Source organism: Trichosurus vulpecula, chromosome 5 (genome assembly GCF_011100635.1).
Source record: "Trichosurus vulpecula isolate mTriVul1 chromosome 5, mTriVul1.pri, whole genome shotgun sequence".
Lineage (NCBI taxonomy): Eukaryota > Metazoa > Chordata > Mammalia > Diprotodontia > Phalangeridae > Trichosurus > Trichosurus vulpecula.
The window spans coordinates 266350142-266362373 of NC_050577.1; the positions used below are offsets into that span (position 1 = coordinate 266350142).

General features: G+C 46.2%; 1 protein-coding gene across 2 annotated transcripts in view; it reads left to right on the forward strand.

The window, feature by feature from the left end:
- Positions 1-12232, forward strand: part of ANKRD52 (ankyrin repeat domain 52) — a 36326-nt gene that overhangs the window by 8598 nt on the left and 15496 nt on the right. The window contains exons 1-4 of one of the 2 annotated variants that reach the window (XM_036759119.1): positions 10664-10818; positions 11143-11226; positions 11552-11630; positions 11780-11850. In XM_036759119.1, the coding sequence (XP_036615014.1) occupies positions 10792-10818; positions 11143-11226; positions 11552-11630; positions 11780-11850 (261 nt within the window). In that variant the 5' untranslated portion in view covers positions 10664-10791. Of the gene's footprint in view, positions 1-10663; positions 10819-11142; positions 11227-11551; positions 11631-11779; positions 11851-12232 lie in introns of those variants that run through there. The other variant, XM_036759120.1, reaches the window with a different exon arrangement.

Below are 12232 nucleotides of genomic sequence, written 5' to 3' on the forward strand. Positions count from 1 at the left end.
AGAACTATGGATTAACGTTTGTGATGTTGTACAGGAGGCTGCAACAAAAAAAATTTAAAAGAAAAAGATCAAGAAAGCAAAACAGCAGTCTGAAAAATTAGCATTTGCCAATTGAAAATTTCAGACAAGCTTTCTCTAGCTGATCCAACACTTTCATCAGTCACTTTCAGTGTCTTTCTAAAGAGAGTGTTTGTAGATATAATGACCCTTCCAGGTAATTCATGTTCAATTTCTTCATCAGTCATTGGAAAGTGGCAACTACCCCAGTAATATGCTGGTAAATGTTTAACCACTGTCTCTGGGGTGGAGGAAGTGTATTCATGAGACATTTTAAAGTTTAATGTGCATTATTAACATTTTCTCTATCGCTTTGCCGTCTGGACAATAAATAAAACAATATATCAAGCCCTGAGTGGTAGCCTTTGGTGACTTTCAAGGTATGAATGCTTACACTGAAAATTTAACTTCAACTTCTGAGAGCCAATTTAAGTTGGCATGGCCTTGTGTGCCCCAGAAGTGAATTGAAGCATATATTTGAATTGGTCTCTTTTTCTTCTTCTGCCATAACAATTTGATAGTACCCACTCTGTAAATCCAACATTGAGAACCACTGAATGACTGATGGATGACAAGGGCAACTTGAATTCTTGGCATGGTCCACCGGTCCACTTTAGTTCTCATGTTCAAAATCCAATAGCCTACACACTTTCATATCTTTCCATCCTTCTTGCATGTCAACACTACAGGTGATGCATAAGGACATCTGGCCTCTGTGATGATGTCATTGACCAACAGTTCTTATAGATGGTTTCTGAACTCTTCCATCGCAAATAAAAGATTTTTTTCTGACCTTTTTTGGAGTGATTGGTAAGGTGGGTGCTGCACATTGCTCCGTAGGCACACTTTATATCCCACTCATACAATGAGAATATCTCATCCTTCTCCTAAGCTTTAGCCTCAACCAGTCCTTTCATCCTTCTAGTACTGGGGAATCACCAAAATTAAACTTTTTGGAATCCTTTTCTGAGTTTGAAGAGCCACAATGTTCACTATCACCACAGCCTTCTATCCTCCTGCAGACTTCTGCCCATGTTGCTTGAAGGGCCCAAGTATGCAGGGTACCAGTATTTGGGAGCTAGTACTAGGTGATAGTACCAGGGTGCTAGTACTAGGTCAGATTTGGTTTCAGTCAGTGAAGATACTCTAGTAATAGTTGGTGAATCTCGGACAAAATAGAGTCATAGTGTCCACTTTCCTGTGAAACCAACAACTTCCTTAGGAAACCTTAAGCTTATTCTTTTAATCTCAATTTAGATAGTCCTTGTCACTCAATCCACCAAGTCCTAACCCCTTCTTAAGCTGTAAAGGCACTTTCTTCAAATGTCTCTCATAGACTGATTGGAATATAGCAAGGCCACTTTTCTACTTAGATACTTGCTAATATGCTACAGTGATTCTATCATATAAGTGAGCCAAACTTGTCATGGCTGTTCCCCAAGGGCATGTGGCTCCTACACTGAGAAAATTCCAAACTTGGGCTTAAAACATGCTTCTCTGTAGGGGATCCAGGCTCAGTGTTATGTATAGGCAGAGGAGGCTTTTTCTCACTTAAGGATGCTTCTGTATTTTTCTGCTGGCAGGCTGTCTCTACTCATTAAGGTTTCTACTCTTTTCCCAATTGCATATAAAAACAATTTTTAACATTCATTTAAAAAAAAATTTAGTTCCAAATTCTCTCTCTCTCTCTCTCCCCACTCCCCTCCTTGAGATGGTAAGGAATTTTATATAGGTTATACATGTACAATGATGGAAAACATATTTCCATATTAGTCATGTTGTGAAAGAAAATATGGATTCCCCCCCCCAAAAAAAACCATGAAAAAAAAGATAAAGTGAAAAATAGTATCCTTCAATCTGCATTCAGGCTTCATTAGTTCTTTCTCTGGAGGTAGATAGCATTTTTCAACATAAATCCTTTGGAAGTATCTTGGATCTTTGTATTGCTGAGAATAGCTAAATTATTCACAGTTGACTATCCTATGATATTGCTGTCACTATATACATTATTCTTCTGGTTCTTCTAATTCCGCTTTGCATCAACTCATGTGAGTCTTTCTAGATTTTTCTAAAGGTTTCCACTTTTTAAAGCAATTCTTCCTCAGGGAGTTCTAAGATTAATTTCCAGTCAGTGTGTCAGGAATTTTTGAATGGCTTTTTCCAATAGTTGCATAGCCAAAAATGAGGCATTTTTAAAATGACCGAACTAGACCAGAATAGTCTCTCTCTCCATCTCTCCTGAGGCATTCAGAGGGGGTGAAGATCCAATGTGTAGATAGACAATGCATAGGGAGAGGTGGGGCCCAAAGGGCAAAACTCAGCCTTATACTCTAAGGTAAGCAAGTCCCTGCCCCACTACCCCAGGTACAATTTAGCCAATGCCAAACTCTTAAAGACACTTTTCCCCTTATTTGGCAAGGACACAGTTCAGGTGATTTTTAGTAACTAGAAACTTAGGCCTACCTGTCAATCAGAAGCCCTGAGCCATGCAGAAAGGTGCCCGCCCCCATTCATTCCACTCAACTCACAGAAAGGCCGAGATCCAGATCTACTCACTTAGTTCGGGAGGAAAAGCTAGCACCCTGAACTTCAGAGCAAATGCAAACAGAAATTACAAACATCAACAGACAGACCTTATCTGATCAAATCATAGGTACCAGAGAAGAACCAATGGGTCTGGTTTAGCAAAGCTGAGTGGGGGGCACCAGTTACAGCTTGCCCAGAGTCTCAACATTCCTCCTGTGTGTGAGCCCCAAAAATCAAATGTGAACCTTGGATCTTATATACCCTTCTCAGGGCCCTGGGGCACTTGATTACCTCAGTGTTGAAAAGCACTCAAAGAACAGTGAAAAATCCTATTTAGGGTGTGGGAGAGTTAATCCCTAGTACCATCATATACACAAGTCAATGACTCCTGATTGAATTAGTGCTGAGAAACATTCCAAGACAAGCTCCCGCTTTATCTGCCCCATTCAAACAAAGGCCAGAATCATTAAAGGCACTTAAGAGAAGAACAGCCAAAAGTCCCACCTTAATTACTGATACAAATAGACCGAGGAGAACAATTTGTTCTAAGCATTGTGAAGCACTTAGAGCTTGAAGAGGCATAAAAGACACCAAGGTCATCCACTGCATCCCGGGCCACGGCCAGTCATCCGGACTTTTGGACTTCGATGATTCAGGAAAAAAGAATGAGGCTGATGACTTGGTTCAACTCTGCCTCACTTAAATCCAATTTATGCACAAACCCCATGATTCCTTGGTTCCCTTTGAAAATGAAAAGAGAAGCAACAACAGTATATTCACGGGCAACAAACCCGGAGTTCTATCTCATTGCTGCTGTTGCCAATGTATGTGTGTTTTTACCAACAGCAAATAGCAAAGAAACAAAAGAAAGCAAGGGAAAGAAGCTTCCAGAATGTTAGCTAGGGGACAGAAGACTATTCTTTCTCCAAAGACCCACTCCACCCACCCACTGGTTCAGAGGGGAAAACAGTAAATGAATAGTGGACAGGTAAAGGGGAAGCAAGTCCTTCTGGGATGGAAGGGCCACTGTTATCTCACCAACTAGGGAAGGGAGCTAGGTTATCTCACCAACTGCTGCTGCTGTTTCACCCTACATTTCTCTGGCTGGATCCAGTTCTTTTGTCTCTTGCTAGCACTTTTGGTCAATAATTCTCATCCTCTACCAATCTGATCACTTCCACTGTCCACTAACTGAAGCCATCTGATGAAAAATGACCATAAGCTCCACACTCAGACGGTCCAGATTGAAGATAAGAGCTTTTTGTCTGCAGTCCTCCATGGCTGCTAGAGATGGTTTGTGAGCCTGGATGACTGGGAGGATGATGATACCCTCAATAGTAATAGGGATGTTTAGAAGAGGGGAGGGTTTGGAGGGAAAGATAATGCATTTAGTTTTGAATATGTTGAGCTTAAGATGTCTACAGGCTATCCAAAAGGCAACTGGAGATGTGAGACTGAGGTTAGAGGTTAGGGCTGGATAAGTAGATCTGTGAGTAATCTCCATTGAGTGGATCATTGAAACCATGCAAGCTGATGAAATCAAGTGAAATAGTCTAATAGGAGAAGAGAAGAAAAACCAGGACAGAGCAATGGTTAATGGATGCTGTTGTTTGTCATCATGGACATCATAACATCAGGAAGATGATGCTGAGAGTTGCAAGTGAATTGGATTTAATTGAGGGAGGGCTGTGCAAGGTCACCAGCCTCAATTTTTCCTCTGGAGACATCTGGGTCCAGTGGCAAGATTTAGCTCAGGACTACTGGAGATGACCCCCTTAATGGGTATGACCTGGATAAGATGGAGAAGACTGAGAAGGAGTGGTCAGACAGGTACAAGTAGAACTAGGAGAGAGAAGAGTCATGTTGTTGACTACGAAAAAGTCAACCTAGAGAAAAGAGAGTATCAAGGAGGGTGATAGACAGTGTCAAAGGTCAAGAAGTACAAGGATTGAGAGGCCATTAGATTTCACAAACAAGAGATCATCAATAACTTTGGAGAAAGCCATTTCCATTGAATGATGAGGTCAGAAGCCAGACTCCAAAGAATTGAAAGGAGAGTGAAAGGAAAGGAAGTGAGACAGAGATGAAGGAGGAAACAGTGACAGAAAGCATGTGTAGATGTGAGATAAGGGTGGGGAGAGAAGAAGGAGCTTTTATAAAGAGAATGGACTCAGTTTTTTTTTTCCTTAAAATATAAGGAAAGGTTTTCAGCTGAGAGGGTTGGAGAGGAGGAGCTATAGATGGTTTGAGGAGGGATAAAAAGGTTTGGAAAATTCGCTGTGGTTCATGAGATAGTGAATCAATTAGGGATATGTAAACGGATTGACTTGCTACATTGAGGGACCACAACCCATGCTCTCTTGCCTGGCTAGGTACTCCTGCCCCTTGTGACCAAGAATAATGGGGTTGGGGCATAATCTCTGGTCATGGAACAGAACAAAATTAACTGGGATATAGGATTGAACCCATGTCCTCATTTGCATTGTACTCTGATTTAACTACCACAGATTTCCTTAGATCCTATCTCCCCATAGTCATGCCAGGCCAATTTGCTTGCTATCCTCCCAAAAAATTGTATTTGCTGATTACTTCACCTTGTGCTTTCACTCCTAAACTTCCTGCCCCTTCTCTACCAATTCAATTTTACCACTTCAAGTCCTGATTCAAAACTCATCTCCTTCAAGAAGGCTTTCCTGATTAACTTTACTCCAACTTGATTACCTCAGCCTTATTTATATCATCACTCAATGCTTTCCTTTATGGTTAACGCTATTTTAACTAGCATTTTATGTTTTACTTTGTAAGCATTCTCTATTTGTTTCTTACGTGTTTATCTCCTCAACAAGTTTATAAACTATGGAACTAACTTTATCTTCTTTTGCACCTTCCCCCAATAACAAATACAGTGCTCTGCTCACAGTAGGCTCTCAAAAACATTTATTGAATGAAAAAATGAATAACCAGATGAAAACTGAGGTACAGAAAAAGCAAAACACTTGCCTTGAGTTCTATTTTACTAACTCTGAAATAGAACCCAGTCTCTAGAGACAAGTCTTTTCAAGCTTCTTTGAGCCTGAAGTTTCAAACTTAAGTATCCTCACTGCCACTTACTGCCCTCTTGGCTCCCCCCCTCCTCCCCCGGCTCTTTTCACTGGGCTCAGGAAAAAAAACAGTCTCTGCTATTCTATGTTCCTTTTCCTTTCATTGGGAAATCTCCTTCCCGTGCTGTTTGATGATATAAATAACTCCTCCTCTTCATCCAGCTGCCCATGGAACTCAGTAAGTGCCTTCTATTCACCTTCACCCCATCCCAGACCCAGACATGTGACCTGTGTTCATCCTCTGACTAGCATTCCTCATATTTCCAGGGGCTATTTTGGGCCATGTCTTTGGGCCAGTCCTCTAGTGATAAACTCTCCTCTGGAAGTTATATCTTTCTCCTCTACTCTACTCCATCCACTCCTCTTCTTGTCTCTAACTCTTCATCATATTTCAATATATAAATTGTTAAGAGCTGAAAAGGACCTTAGAGATTATCCACTCAAAATGCCTCATATTGCAAACGAAACATCTCAGAGATTCCAAGTCATGTGCTCAGGATTACATAGCTAGGAAATTATAGTGATGGGATTATGTCTCCTGAATCCCTTAGAGTTCAATGTACTTTTTACCACACCATGCTGTTTCCTATGTCATCATAAGCATGTCATCAGTGTGTTTACACGTGTTTATATGGTGGATGCTATACAAAACAATTTACATTTTATACAAAACATCCTCATGGTGCTGAGGATCTTGGATGTCAAGCTGAGAAGATGCCTGTTCATAAGATGAATATAATCTAATCAAGGAGTTAGGATGCACACATATCAAAAAGATACATAAATGAACACAATATAAAGGTCCTGTAGTATTTATGGCCTTTATATATGTTGGATGCGGGGGTGGGGGGGAAGAGTTTCAACCCCCACCCACACTGAAGAGTTGGTTTCCCAGATTGCTGGCCAGGTATATATTTCCCTCAGGGTTCTAAAGGTACCCCTGAGGAAGAAATGGGTATCTGTTTCAATCCGGCTAGCAGCTGTTGTGGGGGTGAAAGACCAACACAACCAGCACCCAGAAAGCTTCCAACACACTGCAAAAGCACAGGCTCTTTTGATCTGCTTTAGTAAGGAAAGCAACGTTAAGGAGTTGACAAGCTTACTTTAATTCAGCATACAAGTATCATTCGCTTAGTTCAGGGTCAAAAACCACCACCCTGAACTTCAGAGCAAATATAAACAAAGTACAAACATGGACAGACAGACCTTGTCTGATTCAAATACCAATACATAGTGACTAGAGTTTAACAAAGTCCCAGCATCCGGGTTACAAGCTGGAGGGCCCTTAGCTACAGCTGCCCGGAGTCTCCGCATCAGCACACCAGCATGAGTGAGAGCCCTAAACAAATTACAAACATCAACAGACAGACCAAATACAGATTCATAGTTACCAACATCTAGGTAACGTGGGCTGGCCCAGAGAGTCACACGCGCCACCACTGCTGTGGGAAAGAGCTCCAAAGAAGAGAAAGCCAACCCCTGGTTTTATATCTTTTTCAGGGTCAGGGGTGAGTCACACATGCGACTCATCCAAGTGACCTAGAATCATCACAAAGAGGAGACTTAAACCCTAGTGGTCTAAAAGCCTCTGCTGTCCCAGACATGTCATTCAAACTCATGTGTAAACTAGGCCCTCCCCTAAGGCAAGGAGGCACCAAGGACACCCAAATCTAATCAAGGAAACAAAGGCCAAACTCTTCAAGGGCGCTTGGTTGAACTAAGTGCTAAGAGCCCATTTTGCTTACCAACACAGTATCTTCCTAATACTGGCGGCTTGAGCCCCTTCCAGGGTATCACTGATATCATTTAACCAATTAACAACTATTAACTTTTACAAAGGAATACTTACTAAGAAGACATATGAAAAACAGAAATACAAAACATTTTCCCCAACAGTTAGGACCCAGCCCAGTAATATGTTGTTCTTTCATGGAGTTATTAACTTCTATGTGGTCCATTCTAATTTTCAAGCACTTTGTTGCTTAAGTAAGTTTTGAACCTCTTGTGTTAAGTTGTTAATTCTCTTTCTAAGACTTCCTTCCATAGTTCTCATTTCTTTTCCAATTCTTTCCTCTAACACACTTATTTATAAAATAATTTTGTGACTGTTAAAAAACAACACTCCAAAAAAACAACCCTCTTTCCTCATTTCTTCCAGGAATTCTAGTTGAACTTGTGCCCAAGTTGTGTTTTACTTTGAGGCTATGCATGTAGATGTTCTGGAGCCATTCTCTTCTTCTCAGTTTGTGTCTTGGGTGTCCTTGTCACCATGAAACCTCTTTGTGTTAAGATTCTATTTTTCTTTGCTCTGAAATCTAGCATCTCATTGCTTTCTTTGTGGTTTGAGTTGTGTAACCTCCTAATCTGGGTTTGGGTCTGAGCAACACAACTGTTGACTTGCCCCTGGTTGGAGCTCCAGTAGAAAGCTGCAGGATTCAACTATTGTCAGTAATCAAAAAAAAAATCTGCATATTCAGAGTGATAGAATTACAAGTCCTCCTTTATCTTCAGACTAGTCTGGAAGTAGCATCTGAGATCCTGCTGTACTACCAGGGTCAGAGCCACACAGCTGTTGTTTGTTTCTGTTCCTGCTCCTTCTCTACTATAGAACCTTGGCCCACAATTGGTCCTTGTCCTGGACCTGAGGCCCAGGTCATCTCCTCAGTCTGCACTGGATCTATGACCCAACTCTGGAATATGAGGGACAGACCTTACAGTTGGCATCCATACTCGCTCTTTGGACAGTATCAGGCCCCTCTGTGATAGATCCAGGAGCTCTTCTTGCCCTAATTCACAGTTGCTGGCCCTCATTCAGTCCATGAGCTCGAAGGCTCTGTGCTATGCCCTCCTAGCTAGACCCTATCCCCAGTATCTGAAGACATTCCTATTCTCCTGTACCAACCTTGGCTGGAAAAATTACTCAGTGATTCTTGTTTTCTTGGATTTCCCCATCAAGATTCAGTCTGGTACCTTTTTTAAATGTTTGTGGAGTAGACATGAGGAGAAGATGGATTATGCTGCTTTCTCTTACTCTACCATCTTGGCGGGCTCCTGAGCAATGTATTTACTGTGAAACTTAATTGCTGAATCCTGCAGGCAAGGAATTATCTTGGTCCATTGGCTATAACACATTTCAGAAGTAAATTTAATGGGGTGAAAGTTTTGTACTCTCTCTGGAGATCCAGGTAGTATGGCGGGAAATGTGTCCCCCAGTTGTTGGGGGGGAAATGTTTTGTACCTCTTTGAAATGTGTGCATCTTAACTCTCTGAAGAGATTATAATCTTTTTTTAAAAAATAAGTTTATTTATTTATTTTTAATTTCCAATATCCACTTCTATAAATTTTAAATTTTCTCTGCCTCCCTCCTCTCCACCCTTCTCAAGATGGCATGCAATCCGATATAGGCTCTACATATACATTCTTATTAAACGTATTTTCACATTAGTCACGTTGTATAGCAGAATTAGAATGAATGGGAGGAACTGATGAGGGTTTGGGGTGAGAGGTGCTCGACACCCCAAAGTACCGACATGCCGGGTCCTGCCGAAAGAATTCGACTCAAGCCTTCTCAGCCAAGGGAAAAGAAAGTTTATTAAGAGTTAGCCACACAGGCCTGCCCCCAAGACATCCCACCCCTTGCGACGCCTGAAGGAAAGCAGGCCAGACCAATCTGAGCTAGATTGGATCTGACCACCTTCATGGAGGCAAGATGGAGATTATATACACAAAGGTTGTGGGAGGGATTGAGGGATGGTCTGGGGTGGCCAGAGGAGGGGTCTAGGGAAGGACTTAAGGAGGAGTCTAAGGAGGAGCCTGAAAGGACTGGGATCAGATCAGACTCCCGGGTGGGGGAAATAGCTGAAGGCTATATGGAAATGACAACCCATAAAGGGCTGGGGTGGAGCTAGGGTATAGATATTTTGATCAGGTTTAAGGATGGGAAACAGGATTAAGGGCGGGAGGTCGTTGGGAAGACAAGATTAAGGGTAGGAAACAGCTGGACAATAGAGGACTGGGCAAGGTAGGCATTTGGGCTTAATGGTTATAGCCTCAGGCCAAGGCCAGGTAGAGTGGGAAGATTCAAGGAGAGTTCAAGGGGTTCCCAGAGACTGTGCCCTCATCAGAACCATGAGGAATTAAAAACAAAACAAAAAAGAGAAGAAATAGTCTGCTTTGATCTGCATTCAGACTCCATTTTCCATCATGAGTCTTTTGGAACTGTTTTATGACCAGATTATAATCTTGTAAAAGGGGTCTTCCCAGCTTTATTCCTAGGAGGACATAGTTTGGTGGAAAGAGCATTAATTTGGAGTCAGAAGACTTGAGTTGGAATCCCAACTCTGTTACTATGTGTACAACCTTGGGCAAAGATATTTCACCGGTGGGCCTCAGTTTTCCCTTCTGTAGAATGGACTAGAGGATTGGAAGTGAGATCTAGGTTCAAATCCCACTGCAGACACTTAGGGCCTGTGTGACCTTACCATTGAGATTGGACTACATGGCTTCTGGGTTTTCTTCCAGTTCTGAAATTATGCTCCATCATATGACTGCTAAGTTGGCTCCAGTTTTGAATCCTAAAAGGCTAAATTTCCAAAGCTCCCCCCACGTCCCCCTCTCCTTTTTGATCAAGGGAGCACTCTGGGGAGGGTCTGACGCTCAGCGAGGCTGCTTGGCCACCAGGGGCGCTGGTTTGGAGTTTGGCCAGCAGAGGGAGCTGTGCGCTTGAGTTTGACTGCGAGACCACGCGGAGCTAGGTCCGGCCACAAGGGGGCGCTGCAGGGTAGGTTGCGGGGCGCTGTGGAGCCAGACTTGGCCGCCAGGAGGTGGAGCGCAGCCAGGTCTGGTCGCCACCGGTGCTACGGCACGACGGTGGGGCCGGCAAGCCCTATCGGGAGGTCCGGGGGGCCGGAGCTGCGGGGCCCGGTGTGGCCGCCAGGGGGTGCTGCCGGCTCCCGCTCGCCCGCCTCCCGGTAGGCGGGGCCCCGCTCTCCCAGCAGCCGCTACCGTCGCTGCTGCTGCCGCCGCCGCTGCCGCTGTCCCGTGTCCCCGGTGGAGCCGCCGCCGCTGCCGCCGGGAGCTCGATGCGGACGGAGCCTGGGCCGGGCCATGGGGATCCTCAGCATCACGGACCAGGTTAGTCACCGCGCTGGCCGCCGCCCGCCCGGCGCTGCCGCCACGCGAGCTCGGGGATGTGCGGCCTAGGCCTAGCCCGAGCCCTGGCCTCCCGCGGCCCCGGGCCCCCCGGGGCTGGGCCGGGCCGGGCCGGGTCGGCCTCTCCTCTGCCCGCCCCGCCCCGCGCCGCCCCGCATCGCGCACACCCAGCCCGCCCGCAGGGCCGGCCGGCCCCGCCTCCGCGGCCCGCTGCCCTTGCGGCGGTGACAGGGCGCCCGGCGGGCCCCTCGCGGCGCCCTCCCGGCCAGCCCCCTGAGCCGCCCGCCCGCCGCTCTCTCCCTGCAGCCGCCCCTGGTCCAGGCCATCTTTAGCCGGGATGTGGAGGAAGTGCGCTCCCTCCTCTCGCAGAAGGAGAACATCAACGTGCTGGTGAGCTGGGGGCAGCCGGGCCCCCACCCCCGCCCCCGCCCCGGGAGGAGGTACCCACAAGTGGGGGGCGGGGGGCTGGCCCCGCCCCGCCCGGGGCCCCTCCCGGCCACCCCTCCCGCGGGCCAGGGGGACCGAGGGTGGTGGCCGGCTGCCCCGTGCGGGGGTCCCACCGACCTTGCTCCTGGCGGGGTGAGACCTGCCGAGAGCGGAGCCCCCGGCATTGAGGAAGGGAAGAGTCTGGAGGGCAGGGCCCTGGAGGCAAGGTGGGGGCGGAGAGCATCAGGTCAGCAACCCGGGACTCAGCCTCGGCCCTTTCCTTTTCTAGGACCAAGAGAGAAGAACCCCTTTGCATGCTGCTGCATATGTAGGAGATGTCCCCATCCTCCAATTGCTACTGCTGTCAGGTAAAAGAGGAGGGATGCAGCAGATAGACGGGCTCTCTCCTCTGCTCCCTGAGATGTGTGACCACTGGGGCTGCTGCGGCTAGATTCCCCAGCCTCGATCTCTTCCCCAATCCCACCCCTCCCCACACACATTTTTTACTCCTCCCCAGGTGCTAATGTCAATGCTAAGGACACACTGTGGCTGACCCCCCTACATCGTGCTGCTGCCTCTAGGAATGAGGTAGGGTCAGCTGGGCACGTCTTCCTTCTCTACTCTTCTTCCCAAAAGGGATGGCTAAATGAGGCGGATGGTGGAGTCTTATTCCTCTGTCATTCTCCTTCTCTAGAGCCTCATCTCCTGTACCATCTGGAGAGGAGAGTCAGGTCTTGGCTCCTCCCTCCTGACCTCTGGGCAGGCTGTTTATGGGGGGCTGAGCTCTGCCAGCTGATTTGACGTCAGGGGCAGCTTAGCGCTCTGCTGGCAGACTGCAGGGGGCTCCAATGCCAGGCCTAAATGACTCATCCCTCCCTGAGGGGCCACCTTAGAGCCTGTTCCCCTTTTGGGCCCTGGGAAGGGCCAAAAAGGGCCCCTCCCAGGGCTACCCTGGCACTCCCTTGGCCTG